At 59.3% G+C, this 21,827-nt stretch overlaps 1 protein-coding gene across 1 annotated transcript in view; it reads left to right on the top strand.

Annotated features, from left to right (window-relative positions):
• The window catches only part of COL4A2 (collagen type IV alpha 2 chain), a 136,694-nt gene that overhangs the window by 35,623 nt on the left and 79,244 nt on the right, over positions 1 to 21,827 (top strand). The window contains exon 4 of the mRNA XM_051849971.3: positions 3,265 to 3,345. Coding sequence (XP_051705931.2) covers positions 3,265 to 3,345 — 81 coding nt within the window. The remainder of the gene's footprint in view (positions 1 to 3,264; positions 3,346 to 21,827) is intronic.

Genomic DNA, 21,827 nt, shown 5'->3' with positions numbered 1-21,827 from the left:
CCAGGCGCGAAATTCTCGACTCGAATCTGACCGCAGCCTGGGCCAGGAACCAGAGCCTTGGTTTCCTCCGAGAAGGCCATGTCTTCCCCTCTCCACTGGCGAGAGCCTTGCCCTGGCCACTCGGTCACGTGTCCGGGGCGACTGTTAGACACAGAACCATCCAAGGACGAGATTTCCCATGGAAACGCCAACCAAGAGGCCCTTGGCCTGGCCCTGGCCCCTCTGCACCTGGAGCCAATGAGGAGAACATGACCTAAGTTTTCCAGAGCAGACACCCGTGCGCCCGCCTTGCCAACTGGCCCGGAGGCAGTCCCGTCCTTTCCAAGTCCAGCCGTTTCTGATTGGCGCAGCAGCTCTGGCCACCCGTCCAGAACAGGGAAGATCCGAACAGGAAAAGGCCCCATGGGCTGCTGCGAGCCGGGAGAGGAGCCTCGAGCGGCCAGCCCTCGGGGAGCGGGGGCCGCAGGGACGCCCGGGGGCCGGCACTCCCGTGCGCCGGCTGTGCCTGGTTGCCTAGGTCGGGGAACACATGGCACCTTCTCCTCCCAAGGACGTGGCCCGGCCGTGTGCGACTCCTCGCTGTCTCCAGGCGAGGGCCATTCCCAGCGCCGGTTAGGTCGTCATACCCCACCGCGCTCACCTAGAAATCACAGCTCTGCTAACCAGTCAGCTCCTAGGCATGCCTCCCGAGGGGGTACGGCGTCTCCATGCGTGGGGGGACAGCAGCCTGTCCACGGGGGCTCGCCTCTCTCCCTTTGTGTGCCAGCCCCTCCTCGGTGCCTCTCCCTGCAGGCTTGCTCCCACATCTACTCTGCTGCCCGGCCCCTCCACCCCACCCACCCCGGCAGTCACCATGCACAGCACGGGGTGTGTGTGGCGGGGGGGGGGGGGGGGTCGAGGGCCTGAGTGGCTTCAGATCCACGCCGGTTGAAGGTGTTCCTGGTTTTCTGACGGTGCTGAGCTCCGGGCCTTGCTCTCCTAGGCCTGGGGCCCTGGGGGCCTGACAGTTCCCTCTGACAGCAGCCAGGGGAGGGCCTGGAAGGGAGGGAGGAACAGAGTGCAGCCCCAAGGCCTGAAATCCACCTGGGCCTCCCTGCTGGGGGGGTGGGACTCTCCCTGAGAGCTCCTGGTCCCGTGTCCCCCTCCCCCAGCCGCCTACCACAACTCAGACCACATGACTGCATGGGTGTCGCTGTGTGTCACTGTGCATGTGGCTGTGTGTGAGGCATGTGTGTGTGCTTGTATGTGTCCCAGTCACACACACAGTCTCAGTCCCACACACAGTCTGCTCCACCTGTTCGCATGCTGTGAGCACAGGGCCCACATCCCACCTGTCGCCCCCCCTTACACCCGGCGCACCACAGCGCTCGGCCCAGGGTGAGCACCGGGTGAGGCGTGCACGGGTGGCTGGGTGAGTAGTTTGTAAGGTGAGGAATGGGGAATCCGCTCTGAGACCCCCGCCTGCCATCCTGTCCCCTTGAGGTTGTGCACAGGCTCCTGGGTGGGGAGAGCTGAGCGTCCCAGGGAAGCAGGCAGGCTCGCTGGCTCCCACAGCTCTGCAGCCACCTGTGTCCTCCGGCCCTGGGGAAGGAGAGTTTGCCCTGAATGGACACAGCACGGGCTGTGACCGGCTCTGGGGAGCCTCTTGCCCTGGGGCTCAGTGTCCTCCTTCAGTGGCCACACGGTGAAGTCCAGGGTCAGGCAGACTTGGGCTGTCCCTTCCTCCCCTCCACGCTGCTGCCGTGGGGATCCAGCCACAAGAGGCTTCTGCAGGAGGTAACAGCTGGTTCTCCTCCGACCCGTGGTTCTGCAGCGGAGTGTGCATGCTTGCCAAGACCCATGGCTGGATCTGGAACGGGTCCTCAGACACCCCAGGCCCCGCGGGGAGCAGCCTGTCCCACGGAGAGTGTGCGGCTGGGCGCGGCGCCCGCTGTGGAGGGGCGGGGGTGGGAGCCGGTGGGGGTGGGGGAGTCATTTTCACGGAGGAGCTAACGCTGGTTGGTGGTGGTTTGTGCATTTCTTCCGGCCGTGAAGCCAAGATGCAGGGTGAGGGCCCGGCTTGGGGCTGGATGGGTGTGCGCGGGGCCCCACACCCCTCAGCCCAGTGCCCCAGGGAGGCGCACCTGTCCATCAGGCAGGGGAGGGCCAGGGCTCAGGTGGGACACCATCTACAGCACATACTCTCCCCTAACCAAGTAAATATTTCTGTCTGCCCTGGAGACCGGCATCCCCGTGTGCGGCACTCGCCTTGCTGGAATGTACAAGAGCTGCTCTGAAGGGCGGCTGAGATGCTGGTGGGAACACGCGCACACACGCGTGTGTGTGCACCTGCGCCGCTGGAGTGTGCTCATGGGGCCCGTCTGGAGGGCTGTCCCCCTGACCTGGTGACCCAGGGACTCTGAGCCCCGGGCACGTGGGTGAGACGCGTGGTGACTAGGGACGGCCCGCTCGGCCACAGTTCCCGGTTCCAGAAGCGAGAACGCCCCCTCGCATGTCGTGCAGAACCCTCCTCTGAGTCCGGCGACTGTGCCAGACCCTGAGCCGAGCCCGCTCCGTCAAGTTTGAAACCGTAAAGTGACTTCAGCTGTGGGTTTACGGGAGGGATTTGGCAAGTCGCTGTAGGGTCGAGCTTCAGCGCGTGGAGCTGCGGTTGGAGAGCAGGGGTTCCGCTTCGCTCCGCCTTCAGAGTGAGTTGTGGATTAGAGTGAGTTAGGACTGCCCACAGGTGTACGCTCCGCGTGGGCAGAGGCCTGGCTTGGGTTCCTGGCTCCCAGCTTCAGCCCAGTCCGGCCCCAAGCGTTGGCTCTCGCGTCTTCTGCAGGTGCCTCCTGCGTCTCTGGGCTCGGCCTGCGCCCCACAGCCCTGATGAGTGGCGTCACCCCAGGTCCAGGGGACACCCTCCTCCGCGTTTGGGCCCCAGGGCTGACTCAGCACCTGGCCCTTGGTAGATACTTAAGCACCCAGGATGGGCAGCACCAGTGGCCGGTCCTGCTGCCCCCTGCGGGGTCCGGGCTCCCGGTGCCTCCTGGTGCCGGCGGCGGCGGGGGAGGCCGGTGTGCTCCTTGGGAGACCTGGTGGATTTCCTCTGTGGGAAGTCTCCATAACTTCTGCTGAAGTTTGCTGTTAACCCGAAAGTGCTTTAGAAGCTGAAGTCTGGGTGTTCACTCCTATAACGAAAGCCTCGGGGGGGTCGTTGGTGGGCGCGGGCAGAGCCCCCAGCAGGGGCCAGCAGCGTCCTGAGTGACCTCTCCTCTGCCTTTGCAGGGCGTGAAGAAGTCGGATGTCCCCTGTGGAGGCCGAGACTGCAGCGGCGGCTGCCAGTGCTACCCGGAGAAAGGAGGCCGCGTAAGTCCCGGCGTCACCGCGAGTGGGGTCTTCCCGGCGCTGGAAGCGCCAGTGCCCGGCGCGTGATGCGTCAGCTGTGAGCTTTGCTGAGATGCCGGGCGACCCGTGCCGCTCCCCGGCCACACGGAGAGCAGGGCTGACTTCTAGAAGCACCTTCGCCCTTGCTCACGTCGCACACACAGCCACCCTCGGCGTCGGAGGGGCTTGGCTCGGGACCCCCTGCTGCCCCAGACTCCAGGTCCCTCCTCTCAGCCCAGCTGGTGCAGTGTTGGCATAGGAGCTACTTACAATGCCCTGTGCCTTATGGCAGGCCTAGATCGCTTAGAACGCCTGGCACGGAGGCGTGGCTGTTGTGTGGGGAATAACAAGAACTAAAGCCCACAGCACAGGTGCACTGTGGCTTCTGGTGTTTTCAACCCGGTGTGGCTGGATCCCCAGATGTGAAGTCTGGATACAGAGGGCCATGTTGTGTGTGTGTGTGTGTGTGTGTGAATATATAAAGCACAACTCTTTCATGCTTCTACTGTACGTAAGTGCTGCAGACAGAGGTATACAGACCGGAGCGCACCAGCACTATAGCACTGATGGCTGTTCTGACTTCTGAACTACTCGCGCCCTGGTTGCCCACTTTACAGAGGGTGAACAACAGAGCCCTGCTCAAAACCTTCAGTGAGCCCCTGGCAGTCTCTGGGCCACTGACCCAGCGTTGGGTTCCCTGTGTTCAGGTGCCTGTTAGAACAGTCGCTCTGTCATTCTGAGGTCCTTTCAAAATCCTTTTTTCCAATCGGCTTTGTTCTGAAGAGACGTCTTTTACATGTGTGTCGCAGCCAGCCCTGCATGGGGACCAGGGCCCGCTGAGTGCCAGGTCTCCTGCGTCTGGTTCCTGGACCCAGGGCCATGCGCGTCTGTGCCATTGTCTGGCGAATGCCAGGCTGCTGGAGGCTGCTGGGAATTGCTGTGTGCGTCACACTGTCGTTGTGGGTACCAGAAACTGTGGCCAACCTCGGGGTCCCAAGTGAGCTTCACCCGGCTCAGCCCGGAAATCGGCTTTCAAAGTAGCTCCGCCCTCTTCCTAGCCCTGGGTAAAGCAAGCGGGGGCCAGAGTGTGGCCCTGGAACTGGTCCTTGATGCCACTGGGGTACCGCAGTCCTGTTCCACCCCCACCCTGATTCAGGCAGACCGGTGACACCTCGGGGGAGGGGCTGCTCGTGCATGCAGGGGTCTCGGCCATGGGTCACTGACCCTCATCAGTGGCAGAGACCCCAGCCAAGGGGCTCCCGTCCCCAGCAGTTCTCAGAAACGGAGATGTTTGGTTCAAGTCCGGTTTCCCTGCTTGGAGCTTCGGGCCCGGCCCATAGGCGGTCACTTGTAGGCTATAATGAGGATAAATATTTTCTGAATCTATGGAAGCCGTTCCATGAGCTCTAAAGTCCCCTGGGCCCGCAGTGAGGGATTTTCCCAGCCGTGCCCCCGCAGGCGCGGTGAGACGCCCCACGCGCCCCTGGCTGCGTGCTTGGCCGGCTCGGCCTTATATGGACACAGAGTAGATAAATTAGTGGTGCACAAACATCTGTGAGCCCAGCCTGTGCTGGGTGCAGAGATCACAGGGCTCTGCATTCTTGTCTGCGTAATCAGCCACGCAGAACCCAAACACGCGGAGGAGAAGGCTCCCGGCTCTGGTCTTTCTCACTTGCTCTGATTAGCTAAAGCAAAGCCGGCATGTCAAAGTTCTCCATAACGCCGGAACAAGCATTCTGGTCTTTAGCCATGAGAGCTGGTTCCGAGGGGTCCTTCTGCACCGTCGCCTGCGGCAAGGCAGACATAGGTCTGGGACTTCTTTATCTCCCCGGGTCCCCAGCCGAGGAAACACCTTGAGTTTGCGTCTGCACATGGCAGCGAGAGCCCGATGCCTTCTGGTTAACATGGTTAACCCGAGTGCCCTGAAACTCCCCATGGCCTTGGCTCTGCCCCGGCTCTGCCTGGCTCTCGGCTCCGAGTGCATTGCCTCGAGACCTGGCAGGTGTCTCTCTGGGGCAGAGCCACAGGGACCCCATCTGCGAGTTCTCTGTGGGCAGGTGGCCCTCGGGTGACCTGACACCCTGCCGGCTCTGTGCTGCCCCGGACCCCTGCTGTGGTGGGACCACACAGACCTCATCCTCTGAACAGTCGGCATGCTGTCGCACACTGGTGGGTAAGAGGGTGAAGACGGGGCTGCTGGCAACGGTGAGCCTTAACCTGGCCACTTGTCGCCTGCTTGGGGACATCAATGTCCCTGTGAAGGTGTCTACGGTTGGGTCAGCTGCATATGCCTCCCTGGAGCCATTAGGATCTGTTTTAACTCTTAAACAGTTAGAGCGAACAGATCTGCCCAAGTGTGCCTCTGCAGAGGGTTGGGTTTTTTTGAAGTAATGTGAGACGTAAAAATAGCAGTTGGACAGAGCTGGCCGTTCAAGAGCTGCGTGCATGGTTTGTTCTTTCCCACAGCTTCCCCTGGGCTCCCTGGCCTTGAATTTTCCCCGCGGTGCTGCTGCAGGCGCCACGAAAGCGCCCGGCCGCACATCTCCACCCACGGTGCTTGGTGCACGCGGCCTTATACGGACATGGTACCCGGCCGAAGTGTTCCTCACCGTGGGGACAGCCAGCACCACAAGCCGGCGTCACTGTGGAACCACAGAGCAGCGTGGGGCTGGGTTCCAGTCTGTCTCAGTGGCTCCCAGCCCCTCCCCTCCACCTGACACCTGTCACTCAGCACCAGTCCACACTGCCCAGCCCGCGTGTCTCTCCTCTTCTTCCCTTGTCCACGGTGGCGATGGACAGGGGTCTCAGAGTGGGTCCCCAACAGAATCTCCACAGAGCAGCGTCCCTGGCGCCACGCGATACAGACTCCAAGTGCAGGAGCCGCAGGGGAGCGGCCAAGGTCTCAGCCGTGGCGGTAGGCAGCTTTGCCTCTGCCCTGGGCTCGCCTGGAAGGCTGTGCGCGTCCCGGGGCTGATTTTAGCTCATTCCTTCAGTTGCTCCGCCAGGGTTCTGTTCCACCCCGCATTGGGTTTTGGCCATGAACTCTGATCAGACTGCCTGTCTCAGATCTGTCGTGGCCTCAGCCTAAGGCAGGCAGAGACCCCAGGGAGGAGTAGGCACAGACGTTGTACCGGGCCCCACGTTGGGGGTTAATGAGCCCTGGCAGACTACAGTGAGCAAGCGAGAAGCCACCCCCTCGGCCCCCGGCCCAGGGAGCTGGAATCGCATGCACCCGGGCATTCGTGGGGCCACATTCTGTGGACTTCCGGAAGCTCGCAGCTGACAAGGGCATGGGCCTCCAAGCTGTGTCTAGCTGCTGCATTTGTAAATGTAACTGAGTTTCCCACGGTCTCTGGGGGCCCTGGACTCAGGCCAAGTCCTGGGTGCGTAGTTCTGAACCTCGCAAAGTTCTCTCGAGGCAGCGTGTGAGTCACAGTGAAAGAAGCCAGAGCTGTAGCCCTCCGTGGCCCCGTGGCCGTGGAGCCCCGGGCATGTGCACCACGTGTCACCTGTGGCCTCTCGTGGCTCCCGTAGCCAGTGCTGCCTGGCTCGGGTATTGAAGTCGTGGGGTCAGTCTCAGTCCTGCTGTGGTGGTGGGCGCACTTCCAGAGAGATGCTTTTTTTTTTTTTTTTTAAGATGTATTTATTTAATTGAGAGGCGAGGTGGGGAGGTCCTCCACCTACTGGTTCACTCCCCAATGGTTGCAATGGCCAGAGCTGAGCCAATCCAAGCCAGGAGCCAGGAGCTTCTTCCAGGTCTCCCGTGCGGATACAGGGACCCAAGCACTTGGGCCATCTTCTACTGCTTTCCCAGGCCACAGCAGAGAGCTGGATTGGATGCAGAGCATCCGGGATTCAAACCGGTGCCCACTGCAGGCGGCGGCTTTACCTGCTATGCCACAGCACTGGCCTCTAAAGCTTTTTAAAAATGTTTATTTGAAAAGCAGAGTGAGAGATGGAGACACAGAGAGAGAGAGAGAGATCTTCCATCCACTGGTTCACTCCCCAATTGCCTACAACATCCAGGGCTGGGCCAGGCCGAAGCCAGGAGCCAGGAGCTCCTGCAGGGTCTCCCACGTGGGCAGCAGGGGCCCAAGGACTCAGACCGTTGTCTGCTGCCGCCCAGGTGCGTTCGCAGGGAGCTGGATCAGAAGCGGAGCCGCCAGGACCCTGGTTTGGGATGTGGGCGTCCCGAGCTTAACCTGCGGCTGCACCATGCCCGCTCCAGGGCAGATGTGTTTTCACGCGTGTGCAGCACATGTGACAGAGGTCGTCTCCGGTGTGTCAGACACCGCGACAGGCTGGAGACAGAAGGGTGACTCAGAGCCAGCAGAAGCGCGGCCCAGCTTCTGGGCCGATACAACCTTATCCACACTTAGCTCTCACCCACTTGCAAAACCCTGGGGTAGTGCCGAGAAGGACTGGAGCAGAGGTGCCGGGGCCGGCAGCGTCTGGCAGCACCGCGGTTCCGTTGCTCCATCGTTTGTGGGGAGGAGGTTGCGGCCGATCTGGACGACGGCTGCCCCACATGTGCGTTGCGTGCAGTTGTGAGCTCTGAGAGCGGCTCTCCCCTTCGTGCCTGCCACCGCACGGCGTGCAAGGCCAAGACCAAGGCACAGGCAACGGTGGGGGACAGGAGGAGGCCGGGGGTGAGGGTGTGCGGTGTGCTCCAGGCGCTGTGAGGCCATCCGTGTGGCCCCAGCAGAGCAGGGGACAGGCAGGAGTGACCAAGCAAGGCGAGGAGGCCTGGGAGGCTTCTGATGTATGTTTTACTCGAGAGGCAGAGTGACAGATCGTGCATGTGCTAGTTCCCTCCCCAAATGCCTGGGGCTGTGCCAGGCTGCGGCCAGGAGCCCGCCATGTGGGTGCAGGGCCCTGAGTGTGAGAGCCATCGCCTGCTTCCCCCCGCGTGCACAGGAGCAGGAACCTGGGCTAGAAGGAGGCAGGACTTGGACCCAGTGCCTCGGGATCCGGAGCCCTGGTGGCTGCCTCAGAGGCTTCTGGGAGACGCTGTGTGGCTCTCTAAGCACCCTCTGTGGGGAAGCTGGTTGAGGGGCGAGTTCTGGGACCAGCCTAGCAGGATCTAGCTCTAACCAGAGAATGCTGGGAAGGACCTGAAACCCGTCCGTAACGCAGGGCCTAGATTACACATGGTCCTCATTAGCTACCAAGATGCAAAAGCAGTTATTCATTCAACAAACGTCGATTGCACATCTGTCGTTGTGTCTTGGCCCCAGGAATACTGACATAAATAGGGTGTTCAGCATCTCTAGCCTTGGGGAGCTGATGTCCGGAGCTGTGCCCCCACAAAGAGGGTTTTTGGGAGACATCCTGTGTCTACCCTGTCCACCATGTACTTAAAATGTGGCCAGGTAATGGATGCACTGAATTGTAAGCTCTGTTTCATTCTAGTTCATTTAGATCCCAGTGAAATAGCCCCATGTGTCCAGCAGTGGCCACACTGGACGTTGTGGTGCCAGTGAGTGTGGTGCTGGGCCCAGAGAGGGCCCGGGAGAGAGAAGCGCTCCGTCAGCTCTTCATGCGTGCGTAAGGGTCTCCCACACCGTGAATAGGGTGGCGGTACAATGCGGGATGAAGTCGGGCTCTCCTGAAAGCAAGCCCAAGGTGTCAGCGGAAAAGTGAAGCAGCCCCGGGAAGTGCTGTGTGCCAGGACGGCCCCTGCCGCAGTGGCGGTCACCCTGCACCTCGTGCCCCGGCCGCGGGGCAACGCGCTTGCTCTGATAGGAATCCCCCTGCACCCCGAAATCTCCTTTTCTGAGGATTTCAGTGCCCGTGAGAGCCTGCCTGCAGCTTTGGACGTCCTGAGGCTCCTCCTTCTTTCCAGTGAGATCCATGCGAGCGTTTCCTTAGCCCGTAGACACCAGTCCGTGCCGCCGCCGGGGAAGGGGGAAGCAACTGGAGGGTTCCTGGTGCCGCCCCTCGCTGTCCCACCCCTGCGTGATTGACAGTTCGTGTCCAGAGGGCCGCTGGGGCTTTGGAAGGACATGGCCAGTCTGGAGCTCACCCACACACAAGCTGCACCCTTGCAATCCTGCAAGGACTGAGCTTGGTGCCACCTCCCGGAGTGGACCGGGAGAGCACACACTGCAGCCCGAGCACGGCAGCTGGAAGGCGGAGCTCAGCGCGAGGTCTGTGTCCACGCCCCCGGAATCACGTCCTTCCCCTGCCCCTGCGTCCTGTGGTTTCCTACCCGTCCAGCACACCGTGAAGCCCCAGGATCATGAACGCCACCTGTCCCAGGTGCCCGGCTGCTGGGGTCACCGCGGAGTCCTGTGGTAGGGGCGGGCACCGACGCTTCCTGTGATGGATAGCCAGGTGCTGGTCGTGCAGTAGCCAATGTAGAGGAAGGGCAAAGACTGCTCTAGGGAAGGGGCCAGCGCCATGTTGTGGTGGTGAAGCCGCCTCCCGCAATGCCAGCATTGCATCCAGGCGCCCATTCGAGTCCCAGCTGCTCCACTTCTGATCCAGCTCCCTGCTAACGCGCCTGGGAAGGCAGCAGAAGATGCCCACGTGGGAGGCCCAGATAGAGTTCCGGGTTCTTGGCTTCAAGCTGGCCCGAAGCTGGCTGCTGTAACCATGTGGCGCATGAACCCGCAAGTGGGAGATTTGTCTTTCCCTGTCTCTCCTCTAACTCTGCCTTTCAAATGAAGAAAGAATGCTTTGGGGTTTTATCCATCCCTAGTTCTATTGTTTTTTCTCTCTTTGGAGATTCAGAGAAAGCTCCCGTCCTTGAAATGCCCACAGCAGCCGAGACTCAGCTGGGTTGAAGCTGGAGCGTGGAACTCCGCGCAGGTCTCCCACGTGGGTTGCAGGGACCAACCGTCGGCGCCGTCACTGCCGCCTCCCCCGGGCTGCACTAGCAGGGAGCTGGGATCGGCTGTGGAGCCAGGACAGGAGCCCGGGAGCTCTGAGCCGGGCAGCGGGCGTCCCAGCCGGCACCTTCACGGCCAGGCCGAGCGCGGCCCCCGGGCCCCTCTTCTGAGGCTCCCTGGGTCCACACGCACCCCCAGCAGGTGCTGGGCAGCCGCTGCCGCGTTCTTTCCTGATGGAAAGTCATCCTTTGTTGATTCGACAGTGCTCACGCAAGGTGGTGACTTCAATGCCTCAAACACTGCACATCTGTGTAAATTCATTCCTCGTTGCCAGGAGACGCAGGGGCGGGGCCCGGTGCAGCTCTGAGGGACCCACGCAACCCCCAGTTCCTGCCGAGTGCGTGTCAGGGAAAGCCAGCCACGGAGTGGGATTCAGAGCGTGGTCCCAGGAAGCAGCGAAATCAAGGGGACAATGAGCCCTTTTTGTTACTGGGCTGTGTGTTTTGAAAAGCAGAGGAGAGAGGTGAGTGTTGGCACAGTGGGTAAAGCTGCCGCCGCCTGCGACATTGGCATCCCACATGGGCGCCGGTTCTAGTCCCAGCTGCTCCACTTCCAATCCAGCTCCCTGCTAACACACCTGGGAAGGCAACAGAAGACGGCCCGGGTACTTGGACCCCTGCCACCCATGTGGGAGACCTGGATGGAGTTCCCGGCTCCTGGCTTTGGCCTGGTGCAGTCCCGCTGTTGTGGCCATTTGGAGAGTAAACCAGCAGATGGAAGATTCTCTCTCTCTCTCTACTTTAACTTAAAACAATTAAATGTTTAAAGGGGGAGGGGTTGGAAACAGGGATGGTAGTGAAAGTGTGAGGTCTGCAGAGGCCGGGAGGTGGAGAATGATCTAGGGGCAGCCTCGGGGAAGCAGGCACCCGACCGGCCCCTCAGTCTCAGGTTGGTGGCTCTGGGGAAGCGTTCTCCTTTCACGGCTGCTGTCGTCTTCCCTGGACAATGTGGGCTTTGTTCCCACCCAGGAGGAGGAAGGGGACAATGAAGCCCCACAGCGACTAGGAGGTTGCCGTCTGCGGGGGTCCACACCTCTCACGCCTGGCCACAACCCCAGCCCAGGAAACCCGGGTCCTCCCGCTGGGTTGTCCTCACAAGTATACCATGAAAGCGGTTCCCGATTGGGGTCGGAGAAAGAATCCCCGTCTTCAAAGACTCACTTTGTTTGATTCACTCCAGTTCCCTCTTGGTAAAGAATCACAGGATTTCCAGAAAGACCGGCTCCGGCTGTGCCCAGACATTGGTGTGGGGAGCAACTCGGACTAGACTGTTACTGGAATTAAGACTTATTCTATATACCTGCTCTCCCACAATATGGCGCTGGGAGAGAAGAAAACAGCTTCTACACAGCTGCCTCCAGTTCAACCAATAAACTGTAGGACTTGCTCCTGATTGGAGGAGAGCAGCGTACTCGGCGTGTGGGCAGCCGAGTTGGGATTGGCAGAGGAGGACTATAAAGGAGGAGAGAGACGGCATGCACCAGGAACATCTAAGGGGAACACCTGTGCAGCCCCCGAGAGAGCCGGCCGGCGGTGTGCCACTCCCCTGCGGAAGTGGGGAATGTGGCCAGGGGGAACTGCCCTTCCACGGAGGTGGAAGGGACAGTAGCCAACCCGGGAAGAACCAGCAGCAAACCCGGGGAGGGCCGAGCAGACAAAAGAACAGCGCAGGGTCCTGTGTCGTTCCTCCACGAAGAGGGGGAGCGACAATTGGTACTTTATAGAAGCCACTCTGAGGGTCGGAGCTCTCCCCTGCGTCCCTGAGGGTCCACGCGGGTAGAGGGGCACCCGAGAGCCGGAGTGTTGGCGCGGGAGCTGGGGGCCGCCTTCAGGTCCCTGAGACGGAGCCCCCGGGCGTGCAGTGTCCACGCGTGTGAGCCTCCTCCGCCTGGCTGCCGCAGTAGCAGAGAGAAAGGCACCTGTTGTCTGTCCAGAAATCGGGAATGACTCCTTTAGTTTTCTCCTGGAGGCGGAAGCAGCCGGCACAGGAGACCGGCACCTGTTTTCCTCGCCAGGGGCCCTTTGACCTTGCTGCCTGCTCGTTCGGTTCAGCTCCCTCGGTTGCAGGGGATCAGGGTCACCCCCTTTCCACCTGTCAGTCACAGGGAACCGCCCTGCCCTTAGCAGTCACAGGCGAGGGTTCCGCGGTCGCCGTGTTCCTGTCACTGGCGTTAGGCAGAGCATTGAGGAAGGTTGTTGTTAGCAGACGTGGCCGTTTCACAACGGTCTTGGGAGGCTGCTCCACCTGGCGTGGGAGCGGCTGGCGGCCATCCAGGAGGGTTCATTGTGGTGTAGACAGTGGGTCCTACAAACCATCACCCGTCTCACTCCTGTGGGACACACAGAGGAGGCCTGACCTTGTTTCTCTGTGTCCATGGGGAGCGTGAATTCTGGAAGGGTCCCCTCCCCACTGAAAGTCCCCGCCATGGGAGCTACAGTGTCTACCCGAAACGCCGCTAGGATGCTAACTCCTAAGGGTCTGGAGCCAGAAAACAACAAAGCGGCGTGGAGGTGCTTAGTGCTGGGGACGTGATGTCTCTGTCCTCGTATGTTCTCAGACATGCTCTCAGCATCCGTGCTTCCTGTGAGGAGTCTGTGAGAGCCAGGCCTTCCTGTATTCAGTAAAAATGCTGGCGTGTTTAGGAAAATCCGCGATAAGAGGCGATTAGGGCATTTTTGAAAGCCTTGGGAAGATAACGGATGAATTTCAAGGCAACCTTAAGGTCAAGATGAGGTTTGTGCCTCGCACCCATTCTTAGCATCCGTCAGCAAAACCAGCCTTGTAGATTGGGGGAAGGGACACGACCACAGCAGTGGAGGATGAACGAGTTGACGTCAGTCCGCAGCGAAACTCCCAGAATCTCATCAGCCTGGAGGAAGCCGCTCTCTCATGCTCCAGATGCCTTTGGCGTTCTGTCCCTCTCAGGCCAGGCTGGGCAGCAGCAAATCCTATACCTGGACAGCCGGACACAGCAGCCCGCCGGCTCGGGATGCATGAATCTGCAACCGAGCCACAGCGTCGTGGCTGAGAGAGAGAGAGAGAGAGGAGGAGGAGGAGGAGGAGGAGGAGGAGGAGGAGGAGGACTAAGGAACTCGGCAAAGACCAGCAAGGCTGGGAGACAGGAAGCCAGGCTGCCTGCTCTCTGTGGCCCCGGGGTGCATTCCTCATCCGGGAACACCTGATGCTTTCCAAATATTTACCCTGCTCTTCAGGGCGGGGGCAGCGGCTCTGCAAGGGGAGCAGAGGAACCCAGACAGACGGATCTGGATTCAAAGCGTGGTGTGTGGTTGGGAGAGAGAGGGAGGGAGGAGGGGGAGGGAAGAAGAGGAAGCTGAAAGTTGAACTAAAAAACGTCTGCCTCACGATCTAGAACATTCCCCAGCCTCTCCCTGAGACCCAGGCACTCGGGTGACCCCAGGCTGCTCTGAGCCAGAGCGCCAGGGGCCGCCCCACCCCCAGCCCTCTGCCAGTGTCACAGCTGCTCCCTCGTTTCTCCTCCAGCCGGTGTTTTCCATGGTTTGAGTGAAAGCCGGCAGTGACGGCGGGGTCGGGTAGGAGAGAGAGCCGACGAGGGCTCGAGTAGAGAGCCGGCATTCTCTAGAAGCTTCTGCAGAACCTGCGGCCTCCGCACGTTACGGGAGAAAGCTGTGAGGTCCATCGTTCTATTTTAGTGGCAATTTTTTAAAGTTCCCTAAACTAAGGATAATTAAAAAGGAATTCAACTACATAATGGCATTGGGATGTTCCGTTTGAAATCCCACAGGGCGGTAATAGTGCACGCAGGGCTACGGCGCAGCCGCAGTGGCGTCTCCATCGGAAGCAAGGGCGGCCGGCGCTGCAGCACCGGGGCTCGGCCGCCTCTCCCATGTCGAAGCACGGGCCCCAGTCCCGGCTCCGCCACTTCTGATCCAGAGCCTTGCACACGCGCCGGGGGGGGCACTGGAGGATGACCCGAGTGCTTGAGCCCCTGCCACCTGCGTGGGAGACCCAGAGAAAGTTCCAGGCTCCTGGCCCAGCCCCAGCCACTGCGGTCGTTTGGGGAGGAAACCAGTGGGTGGGAGACATCTCCCCCTTCTCGCTCTCTCTGTGTCTGCCTCTCTCTGCAATTCTGACTTTCAGATAAACACACACAAACACAAATCAATCTTGTTTTACAAAGCTGAAGCTCAGGAGCCCCTCCCACCCCCACGCACCCCACAAATGCACCTGGAGGAGGTCCACACCGCAGCCTCCGCTCCCGCCGGCCCGCACCCCAGGCCCCTTCTTTCCCCTGCACGGGAGCCTCCCTTCCCTCACTCCTGATCGCCCCCAGTCCAAGCCCTGCTTGCTCCAAGGTGACAAGTAGAGCTTAGACGTCCCCTGGGCCTCTCCCGGGTCGGGGACTGCTAACAGCTTTGAGCCCTCCCTGGCTCCCGGCCACGGGTCAGCATTTGCCTGCTTCTGCTGAGTGTGCACGGAGGCCATCTCTCCCTGGATCTGCAAGTCCTGCTCCTAAACCCTGGCCCCAGGTCGCCGCACGCGTCACCGCGTTGTCGCGGAACGACTTCTACCGAGAACTCTCGCCCTGCATCCCGGCGAGGGGCCTTCTTGCTTCTGCCTTTCGACCCCGGGTCCTCCAGGTGTGCCACTCTGTCTCCGTCTGAGTCAGGGCTCCTCTTGGATTGCTGTTACACTGCCGCAGGCACGGCTGAGGCGGCTGGCAGGGCAGTGGGGAAATGAGTGTGTTCTGTGCCTACTTTATCTCTCTGTCTTACTTGTCTCCATCTGATCTAATTCAAACACAGACATTCCAGGGAGATGGCCAGAGCCCAAGACGGAGATGTCTAAATGTTAATTGCCAGTGGTATTTTTAGGACGTTGTTTTGCGGGTAGCGTTAATGAAGAGAGGGATCTCGCCATCTGCCTACCCTCCAGTAGACTAATCAGACCAGGGCGTCTACAAAAAGGACTTTGTGGGTGAAAATGAGCCCCTTGATTCCAGAAGATTCAAAAGGGCTCTTTGGGACAGGAAATAAGATTCGGCAGAAAGGGCGCCCTTCAGAAACGCTGGTATCTCGGGGCGGGGGAGGTGAGTCATGGAAATCCCAAGTCCATCACAGATGAATGAGCTGACTCCTTGGAGACTGGCGTTGGTGGGGGCCGAGACCCCCCCACTGCCACCCTCCCTGCTCTCCTGGCAGCCGCCGAGGCCGTGAGAGAAAGTTCTAGAGTGGAGACCATGCTTCTAGAGCTGAGATCCGTCCACGACACGCTGCCTGGGCTCGGGAGTCTGAATCGCACGTCGTGTAGCACGTGTGCGTGGATGGGCGTGGGCACGGTGAGGCAGCTTAGTTCTGCATCGTGTGTGCTTACTACAAGTTTACGTACTCGTATGTGTTGAATAACTGTGAGAAAACCCTTTTACTCACAAGTGTCTAGCATGAGATTTTAGGTGATTTTAGCATTTATTTTTTAATGTAAAAGCTTAAAATGAAGCCCAGGGTGTAGTTTTCAATATCATGAAAATCTGCTGGTTTGCTCTATTGATCTGACCTCCGCCCCATGCTCTTACGGACTTTTTAAACGATGTTTAAGCAATAATGGATACATATTGTATAATGTTCATTTTCCATGAGCTTCTCTGTTTCTCTTTATTTGAAGATTTATTTATTTTAGAGGCGGAACAGCAGAGAAAGGTCTTCCACCTGCTGATTCACCCCCCCCACACACACACACACACACACAGCTGTGACAGACAGGGCTGGGCCAGGCTGAAGCCAGGAGCCAGGAACAACATCCTGGTCTCCCCTGTGGCGGGCAGGGCCCAAGTGCCGAGGTCCCCCTTCGCTGCTTTCCCAGATGCCTTAGCAAGGACCCTGGGTAGGAAGCAAAGCAGATGAACTCCAGTGGGCACCCGGCTGTGGGGTGCCTGCGTGGCGAGCGCTGGCTTTGCCCCTCCACCACAATGTCAGCAAAACAGCAAGTATTCCACCTGCACCCGCTCGGGGCCTGGTGCTCCCTGATCTCGGTCAAAGTCAGAAAAGTCTCTGGGATTGGAGAAGACTGCAGAACCCTGGCACAGCTCCGACTTTTCTGCCTGCCGTGTGCCGTGCGCCGTGTGCCGTGCCTGGTGTCTGCAGTCCTCCTGCCTGCACTGGCTGTGCTCCCATCAGCCTCTCTCTGCTGCTGGCTCCGCAACCCCGGGGACCACCCCACAGAAATGGCCGGAGCCAGGCCAGGTCTCGTCCCCCGTGGAGCTGGAGGAGGCCCTCCTCGCCCCTCAGGGAGTTCGGCGCGTCCAACCGGGGAGCTGGGCTGTGAGTCGGGCATTCCGTGCATGAGTGGTGCCATGCCGTGGACTTCTGTGGGCCCAGCCCCCCCCCCCCCCGGCTGAGGGCACAGGACTGGGCACGGGAAAGGGGTGAGGTGCGAGGTGGAAGCCATTCCCAAAGCTTTCCCCAGACTGGTTGTCCAGGAGAATGATGATCGGCCAGTCTGTGAGGACCGCGTGCCTCCTCCCTGTGGCCCGTGAGCTGCCGTCTCCGACAGCTCGGCAGTGGGTGGCATCCTGTCCCCTCTGCACTCCCCACGTGGTGCTGCTGGGTCTCTGTCACCAGCTGTGCTACCTTTGACCTCGGGGACACTTGCGAGTCCTCTTACCCCACGACACTGGGGACACTTGCGACTCCTCTTACCCCACAACACTGGGGACACTTGCGACTCCTCTTACCCCACGACACTGGGGACACTTGTGCCTCTTGCGCCATTTCTGGCGGCCTTGAGACCCTCTCTTGCTGCCAAGAGAGCGCAGGGGGGAAGACTGGGAATCCCCACGCCCAGCGGTGGCTCCCGCCGCCCTGATGCTTCTCCCACGGTGCATCCAGTCTTGTGGCGGCCGCACCGAGGCGTATGCTATTTTAAAACACTCACATGAAATAATCATTAGTATCTTCTTCCATTTAGAAAAAAAAAAAATAGCAGGTGTTTCCTAAGCCTCCCTGGCAGGTTTCGTTGTTTGCCTTTGGCTTGTGTGTCTAAATTTCCCATTGTCAGCGGCGTGCACAATGGGTGTCGTGGAGGCTGTTGCTCTGGGTCACACAAGTTCATGACTCGTTTCCAAAATGCAGTGTGGATGGCCTTCTGTGTTAGCCATGTGGCGCTCTCCCCCCATGTTTTTTTTAAAGATTTGTTTGTGTGTTTGGAAGCTGGGATGACAGGGAGGGAAGGACAGATTTTTCCATCAATGGTTCTCTCCCCACATGCTCCAGATGGCCAGGGCGGGGCCAGGCTGCAGCCAGGAGCCAACGACTCCACCTGCTCAGCTCCCACATGGGTGCAGGGGTTCAAGCACTGGGGCCATCCTCAGCTGCCTCCCCAGGCGCATTAGCAGGGAGCTGGATTGGAAGTGGAGCAGCCAGGACTCGAACCAGCGCTCCGGTATGCGATGCCACTATCGCAAGCAGCTGCTTGACCCGCTGCAGCACCGCGCCGGGCCCACCACCCCGGCCTCTCAGCTGGCATGTCCAGGGCCTGTGTTCCCAGTTTAGAAAGAAACACAATGGTTGGATGCTAAGTCTTTCCTTCCTGTGGTTGGGGGAACCTCTTCCTCTTCAGAAACAACTTCGGGCTGTGGAACTCACACTGGCGGGAGCCCCGAGCGTCAGGATTTCCCTTCATCAGGCCACCCGAACAATACCAATTGTGCGGCAAAATTATCTCATCGTGAGCGGGGCGGGCATTCGGCGCAGCTGTTAATTTGCCACTTGGGATGCCTGCTTCCCGTATCAGAGTCCTGGCTACTGTGCTCCCAATCCAGCTCCCGCTAATGCACCCTGGGAAGGCAGCAGGTGGCGGCTCACGTGTGGATCCCTGTCACCCACAGGAGAGACCCGGCTGGGGATCCTGGCCCCTGGCTGTGGCCTGCCCCAGCTCTGGCTCTTGCAGGGGATGAATGAAAGCTAGCTCTCTCGCTCTCTCTCTCTCTCTAATGAAATGAAAAACTAAAACTAAAACAGAAAAAGAACCCTCCAGTGGGGAGGCGGGTGACAAGCGCCAGGCTACTGTGAATCCGCCAGGGCCTCAGCCCCAGAGACAGCTGTCCTCCAGGAAGGAGCACAGGCTCCTCGCAGGACAGCTGTCCCCTGCAGCCCGCCCAGGAGGGGTGCGCGGCAGCTGCGACACTCCAGGCGCTGGACAAGCAGCTCCGTGACTTTAGGATTTTACAAAGGGCTGCGCGCTCGCCTGTGCCTCTGTGTGGCTTGAATGCCGCAGACGGTGCCTCCTGGGTCGAGCACTGTGGCCTGCGGGTGTGGCCACTGCTCACAGCTACCTGGCCACGCACAGGTGAGTGCGCAGGTCACAGAGCTGGAAGACGGGGATCCGAGGAGTGCTCGGGATCCTGTCCATCTCTGCACCCTCCGTCTGAGGCCCCCCACGTCTTTCTCTCCATCTCCTTACTTCTGCCTGATGGCCCCTCCCATCTGTTTTCCGTGTCACTTCTGAAGCGACCCTTAGCGGGGCTTATGCCGCCGTGACCCCAGCTTTGGGTTCTGGGGCTCCCACCACACCGTACAGCGACAGTCGGCAGCTGCATGCCTGCAGCAGGGGGATGGGGCTGGTGCTATGGCACAGTGGACAGGGCCACCACCTGTGACGCCAGCACCCCACATGAGCTCTGGTTCAGGGCCCAGCTGCTCCACTTCTGATCCAGCTTCCTGCTAATGTGCCGGGAAGGTAGTGGAGGACGGCCCAAGTAGTTGGACCTCGAAGCTCCCAGCTGCAGCCTGACCCAGTCTGACCGTTGCAGCCATCTGGGGAGTGAACCAGTGGATGGAAGACCTCTCTCTCTCTCTAACTCTGCCTTTCAAATAGATAAATAAATCTTTAAAAGCAAAAAGAACCTGCCGTAACCAAAGATTTGCATCCAAACTGAAGTCTCATTGATAAGTTGATCAGCATTGTGTTGTGTCTATTTTTAGCACCTGATATGAATTTAGGAAAGAGGAGAAAATGATGTGATACCCAGTACAAGGGGCATTCAAAAACCTCGTGGAAAATGCGTGCTGCCTCAGTTTCTACAATGTGCAGCACTGGAATACATTTATTTATTCATTCATTTATTTGAGAGGCACAGAGTGCTCTTCTGCTGATCCCCACGTGGCGGAAGCCGGGAGCTCATCCCAGGTCTCCCACGTGGGTGCAGGAACCCACAGTCACCGAGTCAGCACAGCAGGGAGTCCAGCGGGGGCCACGGCGGCCTCCGCCCGAGCCTGTCCTCGCGGGAGCTGCCCGAGGTGCCGTCCTGCTGACCAGCGGCCTCTCCCCGGGGCCCCGGGAGTGCTGAGGTCCTCCGTGTTCTCACGAGGGCTCCCGGACGGAAGAGGCCCCATCCTATGCCGAGGAGGCTGAGGCCGGGAAGCCGTCCATCGAGAACCAGAGACACAAAATCTGAGCCAAGCCCTGGGGCCGATGCGCCGATCCCACCCTGTGGGGTGTCCCCTGAAACCCAGGGGGCACAGTGCATGCATGCGGCTCTGGCCCAAGTCCTCCTCTCTCCCCAACTGTGGTTTCTGGACTGGCGGCGACTCTCCTGCTACCCAGGGAAGAAAGGAAGCTGTGGGGCCCTCAAACGCTCGTAACTGAAATGGCCGGCCTCCCCCCATCTGTTTGTGTTTATCCTGCTCTCGGAGCTTCTGTTCCAGGAACTGGCAAGGCCGCCGGGCTCTTTTCGCTCTCCCCTTTGCGCACAAGAGCTGCTAGCTATAAACCAGAAGCCTTCTCCAAATATGGCCAAGCCTCCTGGCTTCCCTCCGCCCCGCTCCCCTCTCCCGAAGCGGCCTCTCCCTCCTGACGCAGGAGCACCCTGGCAGCTCGGCCAGCCTCACCTGTCTGTCTAGGAGAGGAGGTGGGCGTCGCCCAGCCATAAGAGCCCCCTCTGGACCCCTGGTCTGAGGCCCTGGCCTCATCCCGCAGGAGCCACCTGCGCATGTAGGACACAGGCATCCCACAGTGCGAGAAGGGTGAGGAGCAGAACCGCACCAGCGCGCAACTCCGCTGTGGTGCCTGCAAGTCCTGGTGCGAGTCCCATCTTGGGGTCCACTTCCGGTTCTCTCGCTAAGGTCCCCGGCCCTGGGAGCCCTCCTAAACCCCGACACGGGCTCCTGCCTCCTCTGCGCAGCTGGGCGGGGCTCCAGCGAGGCGCCCGGCTGAGTGCTGAGCTTAGCGCGTAGCAGGTTCTGTCCTGGGTTCGTTCCCTGGGCAGCACGGAGCCTCCTGGCTCTCGGGGGCTGCTGGGGGTGGGGGCAAACATCCTACAGTTAAGGCTGCCGTAGGAGTTGCATACGTGAGGTGTTTCCAACTGTAGTTCCTTTTAAAATTGTGACAGAGGAAACCATGATTGTCCTGTCTTCATATGAGAATTGTTTGTGCAAGTTTTTAATGAAATTATTAGTGTTTCTGTTCCAGACTCCTTTTTTTAAAAAAAAAATATGTATTTATTTGAAAGGCAGTGTTACAGAGAAAGGGAGGGGGAGACATGGGAAGAATCTTCCACCCACTGGCTCACCTCCCAGATGGACACAATGGCCAGGGCTAGACCAGCATTCCTGGAACTCCATCCGGGTCTCCGTGGAGGTGGCAGGGGCCCGCGCACATGGGCCGTGTTCCACTGCTTTCCCAGGCGCATTAGCAGGGAGCTGATTGGAAGTGGAGCAGCAGGGACTTGAGTGCGTACCCATATGGGATGCCGGCGTCTCGGGGTGTGGTTTAACCTTCTGTGCCACGATGCCGTCACCGTGACCTGGCCAGAACCAAGACCCTGTGAACTCAAATCCTAATTTGGGCAGTTTATGTGTCGTCGTGCTGAGCAAGTACCAGAAGTCTTGGATTGTTTATTTTGGTCGAACAAAATTTTGCTAAGGAAAAAAATATGTTACAGTCGCTGACTTGGGAATTTTCCTGGCAGAGCGCCTCCTGCTGTTCATGCCAGGACAAGACACATTCGTCTCTGCCACTGGCCCTGTTTCAGAACTAGGTGAGGACAAGCCAGTAAACAGTGGATCCCTACGACTTTCACTGGGCTGGCAGATCGCAGGATCTGAACACTGTGCCAAGAGACAGGAACCCCTTTTTATTGCTAATTACTGCTTAATTTATGTGAGCACCTACCCCTGTAAACCTATGTCAGTCACAATGCGGTGATACGTATTTTTGGCACATGCATTGCAATCCATTATACAATATAATTAGCCGCTAGTCCAAAAAAGATCAGTTTTTCTGGTAGTTTTAAAAGTTTTTGCAAAGGCTCATATTGCTTCTGGAAACCACATTTAAAAAAATTCATAATTTTGCATGAACTTGTTCACCTTGCAAATTACATCTGTGAGTTCCTCTTGAACCTTAGTGTGCCTCCAGGTAGCCTAAGCGCTTGCTGAAATGCAGGTGCAAATTCAGGGCGTCCATGTAGGGCCTGCGACCCTGCGTTTGCACCAAGCTCCCTGGGGGAGGTGGACTCTAGATCCATGGACCTCCTTAGGTCTTGCTTTAAAGGGCGTGCCCACAGCCCAGCCAGCCAGCAGATGTCCACAAAACATG

This window comes from Oryctolagus cuniculus, chromosome 9 (assembly GCF_051225735.1).
Source record: "Oryctolagus cuniculus isolate XC-2025 breed Fujian yellow rabbit chromosome 9, ASM5122573v1, whole genome shotgun sequence".
Lineage (NCBI taxonomy): Eukaryota > Metazoa > Chordata > Mammalia > Lagomorpha > Leporidae > Oryctolagus > Oryctolagus cuniculus.
This window is presented reverse-complemented; position numbering and strand designations above follow the sequence as displayed.